Source organism: Rissa tridactyla, chromosome 1 (assembly GCF_028500815.1).
Source record: "Rissa tridactyla isolate bRisTri1 chromosome 1, bRisTri1.patW.cur.20221130, whole genome shotgun sequence".
In the NCBI taxonomy this organism is placed as follows: Eukaryota; Metazoa; Chordata; class Aves; order Charadriiformes; family Laridae; genus Rissa; species Rissa tridactyla.
In genome coordinates, this window is record NC_071466.1 from 214,562,567 (window position 1) to 214,580,019 (window position 17,453).

The 17,453-nt window shown below is 45.0% G+C and overlaps 1 protein-coding gene across 2 annotated transcripts in view; it reads left to right on the plus strand.

Annotated features, from left to right (window-relative positions):
• Nucleotides 1-17,453, plus strand: part of SFMBT2 (Scm like with four mbt domains 2) — a 127,367-nt gene that overhangs the window by 21,735 nt on the left and 88,179 nt on the right. For both annotated transcript variants that reach the window (XM_054185975.1, XM_054185985.1), the window contains exon 4: nt 2,783-3,023. In XM_054185975.1, coding sequence (XP_054041950.1) covers nt 2,783-3,023 — 241 coding nt within the window. The remainder of the gene's footprint in view (nt 1-2,782; nt 3,024-17,453) is intronic.

Genomic DNA, 17,453 nt, shown 5'->3' on the forward strand with positions numbered 1-17,453 from the left:
ATGGTAGTTACAGCATGGTCCGTGGTTCTGGTCCATGTTAGCACAGGTAGCATTCAAAGTCTCTGAAATTTTGACTGATGAAGAAGATCAGAGCATGCTTTGAAGAAAGGACTCTGCCTTCAGAGCCCATCACAGTCAAGGATATTGTTGTTCGGGACCAGTTTCTCCATCCACTACCATTTGTTTAACCTCTTCCATTCAGCTCCATGTGTGTGATGTCACATGGGGACATCGGACAGAAATTAAGGCGATCTTTGTCACAGTCAAGGGTGTGCATGTGTGGCCATGTTGGTAGATTTTTCCAGGACATCTTTGTCATTCAGCCACAAGGCTGTGCCATCAGAGATGTTGAGGCCTAGTGAGAAGGTGGTGTGGTGCCTTCATCTGAGTAAAGCCACGATAAGTCATGGTGGTTCTCTGTCCTCAACTGCAAATCCCATGAGGTGCTGCTCATCCTCCTACCTGACCCATTGGATGTGGATAGCAGCCAGTTCTCCTACCGGTGCTCGTCAGTTGTGCTGGCTCTTTTCCCAGCTTCACTTGGCTGGTCTGCACACTCTGGAGGATGCAGACATCTTCAGCGGGAAGAGAGTGGTTTTAGCTGTGATGCTCTATGTTGCCTTACACCGAGTCTGTTTGCTGGCAGAGATGCCCTTTGGGAACAGTGCGGTTGTGCTGCAGCGAGAGTGAAGCTTCTCAAAGAACCTGTTGCTACTATAACAGAAGTCTCTATTTGGATGACTGCATTCACGCTGTTAAACCTCCTTGGTCTCCAGGTGGTTCCTTGGCTTGTGTTGAAGGGGTAAGGAGAAGCAGCGATGGAAAGCCTCTCTGCCATCTACATCTGAACAAATAATACGATCCTTCATCCCCTATTTTGCTTCCATTTTAAAAACAGTTGAGTATTGCAGGACAAAGGACCATAAGGAGAATTACAGGGCAATGCCACAGGTTTATTGTAGAGTTTATCCTTGGTCCAGCAGCTGTCTGGTGAGGGCATTTTGTTCCAGATTTCTGCTTGGGGCCCTAACCCAAATACCAGATCCAAGTGAAAGTTTTATGCTTCCTGAAGCCCTTAAGGATGTCTTTAGGTGCATGGAGATGCCCACCTCACCCTGCTGCTCCTGCTCATTGTGGTGTCTTGCAGCACCTCAGTCCTGGTGCTGGGAACAGGCCTTATTGACTATGCTTCACAATCTGAAACTTGATCCTCAGAAAACCCTGGGTTGGCCAGGAACATGAAAGCCATCAGAGAAGATTATATTACCTGTTTCCCCTCTTTGTGTGATTTCCAGTTGCAAGTCCCTTGCCTCCAGAATGCCACTTTGATCTTACGGTGAGCGCAAGGAGAAAAACTGCAAATGAACGTGTATCCTGGATTACTTATGAAGACGCTTGGCATCACAAGAGCTAGGATCCTATTTTTTGACTAAGTAATACATGTCACAGACCTTCAATCTTAGACGATCTCCAAAGGTCCCTTCCAACTTCAACTATTCTGTGACTCCAGACATTGATGCTGATGGCAGTGCCCACACAAGTAAAGGCACATGGATTGTTGTTGAATGCAAGTAATAAATGGCTTTGTCTGGGCAGCACTTGTGTCATAAGCTGGAGTGAGATGATTGAGGGAGTACTGCTGACATCCCAGAGGAGTGCAGTGTTTTCTCTACGACTTGGCATCCTCAAGTCTGAGAAGCCCTTAGGTGGCCAAGTAGACCATATTATATTTATCTTTGTGACTAAAAGAGGCATTTTAACCTCTCATTTAAATGAGAAGTTATTCAGAGACAGTCTTAAACCAGACTTTATAATCTCTCTGGTTTCAGTAGGAGATAAGGTACTAAGAAACCTGTAAGAACTTGTCTTTAAGCATCTTGTAAGGAGTAACAGGCTACATTTTGGGTGATCTTCTGAAGACAAGGCTGTCATCGGAACTAGTGGACTGACACCAACATCCACTTCTTATTTATCAACAGCAGCTAGGGGCATCCCACTGGCCCTTGGAGGATAAGTTATGGTGTGCCTACAGCAGGCCCTAGTGTTTAACAGCAGTCCCTGCAGTGTCCTAGAAGAGATGCACTGGCATCTCCAGTGCCCTAAGGCAAGTATCATTTCCACTTATCACTGGTGAGATAAATCACTAGATGATCTCTAGAGATCCCTTCCAACTCTGAAGTTTCTGTGAAGTTTCTGTGAAATGGAAATGACATCTCCATCAGATGGCAAGACAATGACCCAAACTGTTTGCGTCTTTCAGCCATGGGTCATATCTTATTTACCAGAGAACAAATTGAGGCTTGATCTGCTGGGGATATATTTAGTGGAAATGCTCTTCTTGAACTGCCTGCTACAGCATTCAGCCCTTGATGCTCGTCAAGCCTCAAGAGGTGCTTCAGTGTTGCTATATGACTAATTATACTTGGGTTTAACTCCTTGAGGTGTTTAGTACCTGCATTTCTAGCACGCATGTGTCCTGTGATTTGCCTGATGGAGCTGTGCAGTGGGAAACGCAACTTCAGTTACACCACCTTTCTCGCAGGCATTAGTGAGATTTATGATGGGACCATGTGGGACGATTGGCATGATGGGATATATGCCAATGAAGTAGGAATGGTCCTGCCTGGACAGAGTGTGGGGGAGGTGGTTGGATTAAGGAGCACAATCAACTCATGTTCTATCCCAGAGATGCTCTTTAAGGGCAGCATTATATTGCTTAGCTGCGGAGGGGGTCTCCCTGCAAAGAAGAAAAGGTAACACCATGCCTTTCTCATTTTGTAAGGTTGAAATCAGCCTTCAAAGCAGTTTCCAACCAGGGATGAAATTAGAAGTGGCCAACAAGAGCAATCCGGACACATATTGGGTGGCTACAATCATTACAACATGTGGACAGCTCTTACTGCTTCGTTACTGTGGCTATGGAGATGACCGCAGGGCAGATTTCTGGTGTGACGTGATGACAGCAGATCTTCACCCCGTTGGCTGGTGTACACAGAATAACAAGGTCCTGATGCCTCCAGATGGTAAGTTCTGTGTGTTTTGTTAAGGTCATGCTCTAGTGTTGGGCTGGTGGTTAAACTCCAGACTTGCAGTCAATCTGGAATGGGTGCTCCAGATCCTCAACTGGTGTTGGGTGATGCAGTCAGGGTCAGGTCCCCACCGGTCAATGGGTGATTCAGTTTGCCAGTCGGTCTCTAGCAAAGGTGCTTTCGCTCTAGTTGGTAACAACAGAAGGCGTTTCTATAGGAAGCTGTCTCAACAAGAAAATTTACTGCTAAATTGCAAAGCTGTGATTTTCAGTCTGGGGAGAAAATTGTCCTGTTCTTACAGGAAGGAGGGATGAAATTCAGAGTGAGAATAAACTAAAATAAGCAAGATCAGTTTGGGTGTAACCAAAACCAGAATGTGGCTGTGCACTCAAGTGTTTTTCCCTGAAAGTTTGAACCTTCCATTGACAGATTCTTGAAGCTTTTAATGCCATTGGTATATACACACCATTAAAGGTAGCTAAATTGGGTGATCATAGGTTATGCCACGTTCTGATTATCAGCTCTTAAGTGCACAAAAGCTGAATGCAAGAACTGTAGGTTACTGAGTGGTTTGTTAATAGTATAGTTTTATCCCCAATGTTAAGAAAAACATGGTATTTTTTTGGCTGCGTACAGCAGAGGAACAGCCGTTCGTCTTTACCACTACATAGCTCCAAGCAGAGGCGTACTTGTCACTGCTACTCATACGTATTCCCGCCATATATCCCATTTGTTCTGGATCAGGGGAAGAAGAGATGAATATTTAGCCCCCAGCTTGTGTGTGTACTTAAGCAAAGTCCCATTTAGAGATTATACTGCTGAAGTTATTCTTTTACTTTCTGTTGCATGTGACCATTGAAAAAGTATGTGTAGCATGTGTGATTTCTCCTGGTGTAGGTGTCGCCTGACCTCCCACTGAAGTGAGCTGTAGGCACGGTCTTTGAATCAGAGCTGAAATGGGCTCATTCCTGCCTTTCGTGTGCTGAACTCTGAACTAAACTTGCCTTTTTGTTCCGGTCTGTGTCTTTGGAATAAATAGAAGGTTGAAGTCTTGAAGACAGGCATGGCTGAGAAATCTGTTGGCTTAGCACTAGTAAATCAAACTGATGTGAGAAGGGTTAGATATTTTATTTTATTGGACTCTTAAACTACCTTGTATTACATGGATTATAATCAATGTTACCAGAAAGGTATACAGTGCCGTAAACTAAATCTCAAAATGCCAGGGTCAAGGGGTAAGAGATCTTATCGACTGTTGTAATAGAAAATAACGATTGTTTTATAACTGGAGGCAGCTGCTTTTCATGGAAATGTTGGAATCTGCTCTTTGGGTTGTCGCTACTTTTGTGTGAATTGTCTTGCTTGAATGACCGCAAACGTGCAGTGCGTCATATGCCCTCTCTCCTCTGGCTGGGTGATGTAACTGTATACCAGGGTTTTAAATTTGGGCAGATGCCCTGTTTTGTTCTACCCCCCTCACCCCGCTTCCCATTCTCAGTGAATTATCTCTATTGATTACGTCTCAGTATGGTTTTCAGAAAGAATAAATTAAATGTGTAGGTTGTAATTTCAGAAGAGATTTAAGCGCTTAAGAGCTTGAGTCGTATTTTGGAATGTGGCATCGAAAAATGCCCAGGAGGATTTGAGCCTTCAGGACTTTTCTCCCTTGGAAAAGATGTGCTCATAAATGGCAGAGCTCCTCTGGGTGTTTGCCTGCAGGGATCAAAGGTGGGTTTTCAAAAGATCGTAGCTCCCGTTGGGACAGCACAGGGAAGAAGCCGAATTTTCAAGAGTGCCCCTTGCCTTTCCTAGGGAGAACTAAGCTCTGACCAGCTTTTAAAAGTAGCTTGTGAGCACTAAACTTACTGTATGCAGATGTCTGGAGTTTGTCCTGTGCGTAATTGCTTTGCTGATCAGTGAATATCTCTTACCGAGCCAAATTTCATTGCAGCTCTGAGAGTTTTACCTGGTGAAGCCTGCAGGATCAGACTTTGCATTGGTTATAGAGAAAATGATGTTCTCTATGAGCTCCCGTGGAGGTTTTTTTTGCCTTTTTAGCATTGCACGCTATTTTGTGGCCAAACCTTTGGAAGAAACGAAAGCCATCTTCAAATTGCATGGACTGTTTTCTAAGGGCCTGATTCTGCAGATTTTGATTACAATTGAGGATATCTGTTGGCAAGACCATGCAAACAACGTGGCCGGTTACCTGTCATTTGGGTTTGATTTTAATCAGGAGCTGAAAGCTTTGGTTAAAAAGCAGATCTGCTAAGAAGGACTTGTTTAACGGGATAAATACCGGCACTGGGACAATGCTCTGGTTCTGCTTACTGATCAGATCGGAACTGATCTGCGCTCGTCTTATAAATGTGATGCCAGACAAGAATGGTACTGAGTGATAGGAAGAAGAATTTCATTAGGTGGGAGAAAGATGCGAAAAAATGGGCTGGTTCTGTTTAGCAAATCAATAGAGCTTGATTTAACGTTCAGCGCACACAGAGCTTTTAAGGGGCAGCTGCCAAATAATTGTTGTTTATGATCCCAATAGAAGGAAGTCATTTAATTTACAGACTGTTACATGATTATTTATTGGGTGACGTTAGTATTGCATCATGGTGCCTGCGAGTATAATGTCAAGTCATGTTATGTCCTCCCATGACATTATGGTGCAGTGGATCAGAATAGAACTGCTCGAGCCAAATACTTGAGTTTGCAATAAAATGTATTGGCTTATGAAAGGATGGTGTGAGCGCGCGCGTGCCTGCGAGCTTCGCCCTCTGCCCCCTCCTTCCCTGCAGGAAATCAAAGGAGTAAAATTGTAGTTACTTCAAGCTTTGCCATTAATTATATTTTTCTCATTACAAATCGGTGTGTAATTTGAATTGCAAACTCAACTATCCTGGCAGAATAGATCTGTTTACCATTCAAAGCAAAATGAAAATTATTTAAATTAGTTAATATAGAACTCATTTGAATGAATTGGATGTTTATTCATGAACTAGCTGAGGCAAGTGTGAAGCTGTCCTTATGGTCTGTAGCTTTGGCACTGATCAGCTGTAAAGTCACGTCCTGGGACAGAGATTTCTTTTTTTTTTTATTTTTTTTTATTTTATTGCATATTAGCTGTGGTGTAGACCAGTGGGTAGCTACTGCCTGATGTAGCTGAGTGCGAAATTTTCATCCTTTCTGACAAGGCCCCTCAGCAATTGTAATTGAGGAAGGACAACCTGCTTCAGAGTTTCTTGACAGTGGCAAGGCTGTGGTGGTATAATAGGCTTTGTTTTCTGGACTATAGGGGTGGGATGTAACATAGACTTTCCATCGGTTAGTTAAAATTTCCCCATTATCTTAGCCTACATGGAAACAGGGACAGAATTTATCCCCTCCTGTGTCTTACCCAAACACTGTTCTTGTCCTCAGTGCAGAGCTGATACGGTTGGTTTTCAACATCTTCCATCCCTTGGGATGTTTTACCCATTGAGCATTAAAAATTTAAGTCTAACTAAACTTTCCCTTACTAGCAATTTCTTTAACTGTGAAAGGAAAAGAGTTGTCTTTCCTCCTTTAGCCTGTTACTTCCATGTGCTGTTTTCCTTTGTTGATGACAGTTGGGTTGGTGAACGCATTTACCATCGGGTAGAAGAGCAGCGTGGAGAACCTGACAAGTGTAGTAGTTAAATTATGCATTGTGAACCACGCGGAGAGCAGGAACGTCTTTTGATTGACACTTGGGTGTTTTTGTGCAGATTGCAGATTTACAGCTGAGCCAACAGAGCTGAGTCTCTCCTGGCACTATCTTAATGCATTCTGGGATGCGCTAAAGACACTGGACGACAAGATTATTGTGTACACTTGTAATTGCCACGGTGGTTCTGCTTTAATGTTATTGACAGATGGAAATTCAAATAGGGCATTTCTGTGTGCAGATCCACGCAGTAAGCTTCAGTCTGCTCACCGTGTAAACCAGGAGATGGGAGTTGTAAAGAAATACAGCAGGGAGAGAACCAGGTCTGTATTTTGACCAGTTCATTTTTACAATGAACTGGTGCAGATGAGAAAACCTCTGAACACCATCTAACCTTGGATTTGGTGATCAAGGTGGTCAGTCGTACTGCGACTATGTGTAGGGAAGCAGCCTTTACTTCTCTGTTACACCACTATAAGGAGGATTAAAGCTGAAAAGCCTGATCCTGGCGTGAAGTGAGTCCCTCTCAAATGGTGCTGAGCTTCATCAAGTGAAATAAGGGCAAGAAAGAGATGCACAGGCAGTGGAAGCAGGGACAGGTATCCTGGGAAGGCTATGGGGATACTGCCTGGTTGAGTAGGGATGGGGTTAGGAAGGCCAAGGCACAGCTGGAGCTGAATTTGTCAAGGGACGCAAAGAATAATAAGAAGGGCTTCTACAGGTATGTCAGCCAGAAAAGGAAAGTCAAAGAAAGCATACGTCCCCTGATGAGCAAGACTGGCAAACTGGTAACAACGGACGAGGAGAAGGCTGAGGGACTCCATGACTCTTCTGCTGCAGTCTTCACTGGCAGCCTCTCCCCCCCCACCTCTCGAGTGGATGGACCGCAAGGCAGGGGCGGGGGGAGAAAAGTCCTTCCCGCTGTAAGAGAAGATTAGGTTTGTGACCTCCGGAGGAACCTGAACATACAGAAGTCTTTGGGACCTGATGAGATGCATCCCAGAGTCCTGAGGGATTTGGCTGATGTAGTTGCCAAGCCACTCTTGATGATACTTGAAAAGTCATGGCAGTCAGGTGAAAGTCCCTGGTGACTGGAAAAAGGGAAACATTGCACCTATTTGTAAAAAGGGTAGAAAGGAGGACCCTGGGAACTACTGGCCTGTCAGCATCACCTCTGTGCCTGAGAAGATCATGGAACAGATCCTCCTAGAAGCTATGCTAAAGGCACATGGAGGACAGGGAGGTGATTTGAGACAGCCAGCATGGCTTCACTGAGGACAAGTCTGCCTGACCAACCTAGTGGACTTGTATGATGGAGTGACTACATCAGTGGACAAGGGAAGAGCTACAAATGTCACCTATCTGGACTTCTGTAAGGCCTTTGGCATGGTCCACCACAGCATCCCTCTCTCTAAATTGGGGAGGTATGGATTTGATGGGTGGACTGTGTGGTGCATGAGAACTGGTTGGATGGTTGCATCCTGAGGGTAGTGCTCAATGGCTCAATGTCCAGAAGGAGATCAGTGACAAGTGGTGTCCCTCAGGGGTCTGAATCGGGACCAGTACTGTTTAATATCCTCATCAATGACATAGACAATGAGATTGAGGGCACCCTCAGTAAGTTTGTGGAGGACACCGAGCTGAGTGGTGCAGTTCACATGCTTGAGTTTACATGCCATCCAGAAGGACCTGGACAGGCTAGAGAAGTGAGCCCATGTGAACCTCATGAGGTTCAACAAGGCCAAGTGCAGGGTTCTGCACCTGGGTTGGGGCAATCCCTGGTATCAAGAAAGGCTGGGGAATGAAGGGATTGAGAGGAGCCCTGAGGAGAAGGACTTGGGGGTACTGGTGGATGAAAAGCTGGCCATGAACTGGCAATGTGCACTCACAACCCTGAAATCCTGGGTTGCCTCAAAAGCAGCGTGGCCAGCAGGGTAAGGGAGGTGACTCTGCCCCTCTACTCCACTCTGATGAGACCTCACCTGGAGTACTGCGTCCAGGTGTTGGGCCCTCAGTACAGGAAAGACATGGACATGTTGGAGCAGGTCCAGAGGAGGCCATGAAGATGATCAGAGGGCTGGAGCCCCTCTGCTGTGAGGACAGGCTGAGAGAGTTGGGGTTGTTCAGCCTGGAGAAGAGAAGGCTCTGGGGAGACCTTATAGCAGCATTCCAGTACCTAAAGGGGGCCTACAGGAAAGATAGGGACAAACATTTTAGTAGGACCTGTTGCAACTGGACAAGGGGTAATGGCTTTAAACTAAAAGAGGGAAGATTTAGACTAGACAGAAGGAAGAAACTTTTTACAGTGAGGGTCATGCAACCCTGGCCCAGGTTGCCCAGAGAGGTGGTAGATGCCCCATCCCTGGAGGTGTTCATGGCCAGGTTGGATGGGGCTCTGAGCAACCGGATCTAGTTGAAGATGTCCCAGCTGATTGCAGGTGGGTTGGACTAGATGACCCTTAAAGGTCCCTTCCAACCCAAACCATTCTATGAAATACATCATTAAGAGGGGTGGACATAAAGCATTTTGCTTGCCCAGACTTTCTGTGAAGGTGAACATCATAATTTGGTCACTATTTGAAATAGTTTTTTGTGTTTCACTCAGGTCAGGTTAACTTTTAGCCTAGATCCAGGCCAAATTAGGGGAATTTCACTCAGATTCAAAGTGCTGGATCTGATTCTGGGCAGGGTATGGATAAAAGAGGAGGTAAAACTTGTTTTAAACCACAGCAAACCAGGTTGCCTTCAAATTAAAACTTGCTTTCTGCTTTTTTCTTTTAAACTATTGTCTGAATCTCTCACTGAGTTTGAGGGAAGGGAGAAGTGGATCTAATTGGCCATGTCAAAACTTATGTTGTGAGGACTCACCGGATTCTGCGTAGTCAAAAGGTGGTTGGCTGTGTTGCTCAGCTGATTTGTGTGCAAGATATCAGATATATTAATAGATAGATGGAAGAAATAAGTTAACTTTGAGCCAGGTTTTCCATTTTGTTAGTGCTCAAGTGAAATCATCGATGGATGTAATGGTTATAAGTGGTTATAACAGATGGTGGGGTTGGACTACAGCAGAAACTAGTGGGATTGAGAGAAAATGGGGCACACGGGTTGGGAACAGGAGCAGTATTGGGAGATGGTGAGACAGGAGCAAAGAGAAGACTGGGCCTTGAGCAGTCTCTTTCTGCTCGGCGTGTGGATTTGGTGACATTCAAGACTCCCTAGGTGCACAGGAAGCATTTTTGAGGGGCACAGCTTGGGGTGGTGGTGGTGATGTGGCCCATACACTTGCCTTTCAACGTCATTCTTGGAAATCACTTGTGTCTGCAAAGCTTGTCCACAAGTTCTTCAGAGGGTGACACAGAGATAATGCTTCTGAAAATAGATGAGAGCCTCCAGAGCTTCTCTCTCAGAAAATGAGATCATGGATGTTGGTGGTTTTCTTTAACTGAAGCCAACTTTCCCCTGGTAATCTCATCCCAGAGGAAATAAAACTTAAAACGATGCCTGCAGGTTCTGTGATAATAGCGCAGGTAGGGGGATCAGATGGGCAGGGTGGGCTTCTCCTTTTATCTTTGTGAGGAGCTGGCTTGCCTCCACCGACTTATCTGAGGTGAGTTTGCTTTTCTACTGGTATAATTGAGAGCAGATCTGGCCCCAGTTTAGTTCTTTCACTGAAGGCTCACCTGAAATATTACTTCCTAAGAGCTTGAGGCTGGAGAAAATCAGTAGGCATTCACTGAGCTTACGCTGTTTTACATCAGCTAAGAGCTGGGCCCTCGAGCCAAGTAAAATGAAACTCGGAAATCTTCTTTGGCAGGTTGTACTGTCAAAGGCTGTGGATGTTTCTAAAGTAGTATGTAGATTTTTTTTTTTTTTATATCTTCTTTGCCCGATCCTTATCCTCTTATTCAGTCAAAGTTTAGACTAACCTGATGTAAATAGATTGCAGGATTTCTTTATTTTAGATACTGCAAATGGCTCCCAGTACAGTGTTTCATGTGTGCTTTTCAAGTCGACATTAGCAGACTATTAATTATGCAGGGGTGACGTTAGCATAAATAACTAGTCAGCAAATAAATGTCAATTAAATAGTCTATTAGCATAGTAGGCAGCTTTATGCATTGGCATAGAACATTTAGCAGATTATACTTAACGAGCATATAAAAAATAGCGTTTTTTTTTCTCTTTGCTCTCCTAGTGACGGCAGAGGGGAAGAGAAGAAGGGAGGTAAAAATAATGCCAGCTTTGGCTCTAGAGCCGGGGGTGTTTGGGCTAAAATTTGCCCTGGCAGCAGCCATGCCAGTTGACTCTGATGTCTCTTGGGAGCTGGCAGCAGCTGGAAATCGCTGGAGCATATCGTGGCTTGGCATCTCCCCGCCGGCCCCACGTAGCCCCTCGCAGACTTACTCCCAAGAAGTAAATATTTCCGTTAGAGCACCCATGGGAGTTTTTCCTTCCCGTCTTTGACGTGACTCGGTCATGGGATGTGAAAATGGGAGCCATGTGACGGCTCAGTCTGGGACGTGAAAATTCAAGAGTTAGCCCATTTCTCGTGCAGCACCAGGATAATGTTGCCTGAACGAGGAAAATGGTCTTCTCACTGCTGTGTGAAACTGCAAATCTTTTGGATTTACTGCTGGCTTTAGTTACTTTCAAAAGACTTAATATTGCCAAGTGAGGCCCTTTTGGGGTAAACTGAGTGTAACAGGCCCCCGCGTGTCTTTTGGGAATGTAAGTAATTGTTTGAGCGATTGTGTAAATGTGGCACAGCCTGGGCAGCGGGACAGGCTTCGCAAAAAGTTTGGGTTGTAGACTTTATCAAATGCAGAGTTTTCGAACATCTCCAGGTCTGCTGGGCTGGAGGTCAACCTGTTCCATTTCGTTTTTCCTTTTAATATAATTTTTCAGGTCTGCAGGCACAGTTGCAGAGAACCTCATGGGGATGAGATGCTGGCAGGTTGTTAGGTGGACTCGGGAGTAAAAGATTTATCCTGGTGTTTGTGTTGGGGAAACTCAGACAAAGAAACACTGTGAGTGGGAAATGCGAGGTGTGCGCTGCTCTGGCTTTAGCCAGGACCGCCATGAGTGATGGAGGCTATCGAAGGGAAAAATCAATCCTTGGTTAAACAAAGGTCCTTTTGTTTCAAGTTTTTCGGGGAGTGTGGTGGAGGTGATCCTCAGGGAATGTACCTACCATGAGCTGCCCAGCCTCGGCTCTGCATTGACTTAGTGGTTTAGGTATGTGGCCATGGGCTCTCTGCTAAGGGGAAGATTTCCCCTGGGATGAAGCCTCATCAGCTGGGGTCACCTTTTGTGCTTCTCTGTTGAGTTTTTGGTGGAACTGACTTAGAAAAGGTGTTTTTCCCCTTCACAAACCCCATAAATGTGAAGCCTACGCTTTGTTCTCATCAATATTTTCCTTTGGAAAGAAGTTGTTGTTTTTCCCCTCAAAAATGTCATGACAGTTGTTTCTGGGATTAAGTACCCAAAATGTTGTCTTGAGCTGCAGCAGTGCCTTATGGGATTCATACATGGGTGCAGATCCCTCCTTGCCCTTTAGCCTGGGTTAGACTTTCTCTGACGAGGGTCAGGTCTCTTCTTGTGGAGTCGTCCTGAGATGTCTTCTCCTCGATGCCCCATGAGGTGCTGGCTAAGCCCTTGCTGAGGATCAGGCGTTTGAAAAACCAAAGCCATGCAAGATGGTTTAGGTTTACAGTAAAAAAAACAAACCCAAACAATCCAAAGCTTGCACATGAAGTAGACTCTGTTTATTAAAAGCAAGAAAAGAACACACTTTAATCAAAACCTAATTTTCCAGTGAGAAGCCGTTTCAGCAGAAACATACCCACCAAGCCTAGTTTCCAGGGACAACGACATCTGCTTATGCTGTATTTATATTTATTTATTCTCACAAACAAATGGAGAAAGGGAAACAGGAGCAGGCCTGACCAGACAGCTCGTGGTCCAGCGAGGCAGGATGCACATGGTGACTGTGGCCACCAAAACTGTGTGGGACCCTGGAGTGCACCTAAAGTACCTGCTCAGCATCCCTTTTGGGGTACTTTTTTATTGTTCAGGATTATTTGGGGAAATTAGATTTGGCCTGCACCCAGATTAGCTGTCAGTGCAACTTCTCAGAGAGTGGCAGTTTCACTAATGCAATTGTCCCTGCACGGTCTTAATGCAAACCCTGGATATTTTTGCACGCTTATGGGTGGAAAGTACTTTAATTTATCAGTGAAACCTATCCTCATTCCTGTGCTGGACTGAGCTATACAGTCAGTAAACCGAGTAAAACAATATTACATAGTTTTACAGCTAACACTGAGGAGAATATAGCACTGTTTACGCTAGTGTGTTATTAACTTGGAGCATGGGTTTAATCTGTAGGCTGGCTGACAGCCAAGGAAGGGTTCAAGAAGGGGTTTCACCGATGGAGTGAGGTTTGATAATGAATGACTCGGACATATGGATACTGAAATAAATGCATGTTCTGAGTGCTTTTCCCTTACTTGGGGATTGTTTGTCCTGACTTTTATTTCCATGGGTTGCTACCGGTGCATGGTGCCTTCCTCCGTAAATGAGTGATGTTGCCGTTCCCGTGGCAGGAACACGGTAAAGCAGCAGTGTGGTTTGCAGCACTGTAGGGGTCCCTTTTGGGTGGTAGGAGGAAGGCTGAACTATTTTAACTTCAACTAGCCTGTTATGATTAAGGAAGCAACACCTTGTGTACAAGCAACAGTGGAGCTGAGGATCAGGCTTATTGCAGTGAAAACTGAAAGCCTAATCCTTTTATAAACAGTCTGGAGGGGGATGGAGGTGGGGGAACGAAAAGCAGTGATTTTCGTGGACTTTGACAAGTTATAAATATATCCTGAGAGAAGCCAATAGTTTGGAGCTTTATGAAAGATTTAATGAATAAATATTTCATGCCCACATGGTGCTTCTTCAGTAACGTGTGCTGTCGGTAAAAAGCAATAAACAAAGAACCTCCTTCAGGGTTTGTTTGGGCTTTTAAATTAAACTAATTTAATCAACTTTTTCAGTCAAGCTTGATATTAGTTCATTTCTGTACACAGCACTGTACGTGGATCTGTTTGTTTTCTCCTGATACCTGTTCTCCTGTTTGGAAGATGCTTGAATATCAAAGAATGAGTCATTTCATCCTGCCCCTGTGGTGTGTATCTGGGTTTTCAAGGCAGAGAGCAGAGTCTGACTTTCTCCTTATCATAGAATGGTTCAGGTTGGAAGGGACCTTAAAGCTCACCTAGTTCCAACCCCGCTTCCCTGGGCAGGGACACCTCCCACCAGACCAGGTTGCTCAAAGCCCCATCCAGCCTGGCCTTGAACACCTCCAGGAATGGGGCAGCCACAGCTTCTCTGGGCAGGCTGTTCCAGTGCCTCACCACCCTCACAGTAAAGAATTTCTTCCTAATATCCAATCTAAATCTCCCCTCTTTCAGTTTTATCCTACAGCTGGAGGAGCCATCCATCCTCTACCATCCCATCTGTAGGTGTTACGGGACCCCAGCTGAGGTTTTCATTATCCATCAGGGATTTTGCTTGAGAGCGCTGGGCATTCCTGAATGTAAGCGGGCAGGCATCTTTTGAGTTTTGGAGTTCTTCAGCACCCAGTTTCCTCCTGTGTGAAGGACCGGAACTGGCCAAAAGTGCTCTGGAGTCTGGCCCCAGGTGGGCAGCGAGGCTTGCGGGCTTCTGCACTGGTTTGCTGCACAAATTTGTGATGGGAGATTGAAATGCTCCTCTGGCTCAGGCTGTTGGCAAAACTGTGGCTCGGATGCACTAGTATCATTGCCTTATGGTTCACTGTCACAACAAATGGCCAGGAAGAGATCAGGATATGTATTAGCTCTGTGGCTTTGTGATACTTTAAAAAAAAAAAACAAACAACTCCTCAGAGACATGATTTTTCCTTGGGAACAGCAGGACTGTAGCCAATTGATTCTTTCACAGCTGGACCATGCAAGTGAAGAGCAAATAAGACACAGTAGGGAGGTAAAAGCGAGGGTGACAGGAGGGGTAGAGCTACCTTTGGAAAGGGATGCTCAGTGAGTTGAGGATCTGCTCAAACTGGGACACTGATGCACCTTTGGACACAGGTGCATGGAATGGGACATTTCTCAACTTCTTTTGCTGTGAAAAGTGCTTTTTTTTTTTTTCCCCCCCTCTTTTTTCTCCCCCCCCCCGATCTAAAAGCACTTATTTTTGTAGTGGGCAGCTTTGGGAACTGAAATTTATTCCTCTTGGCTGGATGGTGTGCGTCCCTATGATGTTTGTGCCACACTATGGGCAGTGACAAAAAAGAGGGGTTGTATTAGAAACTGAGTAAGCTTTGCTTGTCCAAACTCATATAAAGCTATATTTAATTTATTTCTTAGTGTTATTAGGCAACGTGTGAGATTGTGTCTGTACAGATCAAAACCCAAGCCCTTTGCCCAGCAAAAGGGTTCATCTTCGTCAAAGACTGATGGAGCAAAACTCCTTGCAGTAGTGCTGAGCTCCAATAGTTGCCTGACCCAGCCTGATGCATTGGCAGAACCTATTTCTGCTGCGGCTCCCGACCTCCTGCAAGGAAAGCACGTTTTGCTGGGACTCAAGCTCTGTTCAGGGTGCTCGAAGGGCTTAAGATGAGCAGTTGAGACCCCACAGCTTCGCCTTCTGCTGCTCGTAATTCTGGTCACAGTCGGCAGGGTAGCACTGCAGCCGCTGCTGTGACTAAACCATTGGTTTTGGAGTTGACATTTAGTACAAGTTGTGCTGGAGGAACAAAGATACGGGAGGAAAGGAGTAATTGCAGCGCGAGGCAGAGACTGTGAATGAGAAGCTGTATTTCCAAGGAAACATTGCAGGAAAAGGCTGTGGGCAGGCATCAGGATTTTCTGTGAGTAGAAGTTTCCTGAGATTTCCTTGTTCTTTAGCAGCAGATGAAATGGGGTGGATTTTTGGAAGGTACATTTGAGACCGTTTTAGGTAAAATCTTTCTTTGATGACTGTTGCAAAAACCCCTTCCTTCCATTACACAAACCAGAAAAATCCTCCTCTCAAGGCATTTAGGTGCCAAGGGATGGAAGGATGTAAATTATTTTACAGTTAAAGACCTTAGGAGGGTCCTAATAAAAATTTGGTTAAGAAGACAGTAAGTTTTAGAAGTATTGTCCCTGGGGCTCTGTGTTGAGCCACCATTTGACATCATCCAACTATTTGGTGCAAACCATGTGAATACAGAACAAAATGTATAATGGTTGAGATCTGTGGCTTGGTGAGTTGTTATTGAGGAGCAATGTCCTTGTTCAAGCGAAGACCCCTGAGCTGTGGGCCTCGGTCATGACTGTGGAGATCTCCACGCCTTGAATATCCGGCAGTGCCTGTTTTGAGTTCTTCTTCCACACTCTCACACCTTCTGGGGCACGTGTTCTGATGCTGTGGAGCTAGAAAGCCCAGAAACTATAGAAAAATGAGAAGATTGACCCTAAAAGCCTAGTAGTGGATGCAAACTGCTCTTTTTTTTGACATGGTCAACTTGACTGATGTCCAGCTGAGTGCGTTTTTTATAAAATGTTCTTTAAAAATAATAATCAAGAGATTGTAAGTAGCCGTTGTTGGTAATTGCCTATAATTTCCCTTCCCCAGTCTCCCGTGATTTCCTCCAGAGGAGTTTTGGAATGGAAGTGCTGTCTCAAGTGTAAGACTAGGCCTAGGTAGTTAGTGTGGTGATATAATAAGTAGAACATAATCAGACGTAAGTAATCGCTATTGGAGACGTCTGTGGAGACTTAAAAAAAACCCTACCGTTCATACAGTTTTGGGTCTTTATGTTAGAGGAGGAGGTGACTTTCTGTGCATTGCTGTAGGAGCAGGGAAGGGTCAATAGCACAGTGGACTTGATCCAGAGCATGCTGAATGCCGTACATGATGTACATGTTTCTTCAGTGGACCTTTTTTGATCAGGTTGAAGATTAAATTATGCCTATTAGAGCTGAGCAGACATGAGAGGCTTTTCTGTGCTCTTTTAGGCCAAGGACAAGCCAACGTGCCTAGTGTCATGTTTTCAGTGGAGCATTCCTTTAGATGCACCTAGGGGCACCTCAGATTTTGCTCAGGAGGAGCATGCATATAGGGAACTTGGGAAGCTGCTCGTGGCAGATGCAGGTGCCAGCATGATCCCGAGCCAGCTGTGACTTACACTTGATTTTTCCCTCATTACGCATGTTAATGTGGGCTCCCAGTCACCGTTGAAGGGGCTTTCTTCCTGAAGCAGACCATATGCTCCTGGAGCCCGTGGAGGTAGCTGTTACGCAGTGCAGAGATTTAAGTGATGCTCCTATAAAGCATTTTCCTTGTCACAATTAAAAATCAATTCCTCTCACCCATATTCCAAATTCTGGGTCAATTCTGGACTTTTTGCACGACATTGGAAAGCTCTTGCTCTGAATTCCCAAATGGTTTGTTTCTGTGTCTGGGTGCGTGTGCTCTTATTCCTATTTGATTTTGGTCACAAAAGAAAAACAAACAAACAAGCAAATAAGCTTAAGGACGTGCTGAAACCCTTCCTGATTGATGGTTCATTTTGCGTTGTGAGGCAGAGCATGTACCTCCTGCGTCTGTAGCAAGAAAAGCTTTTTCCCCACACTGTCATTGTTGGGAACAGATGAAGAAATGAGGGGAAAGTCAGCATTTTCAGGTCCTGGTGTAAAAATGCAGCTACTTCCTAAAGTGCTGGA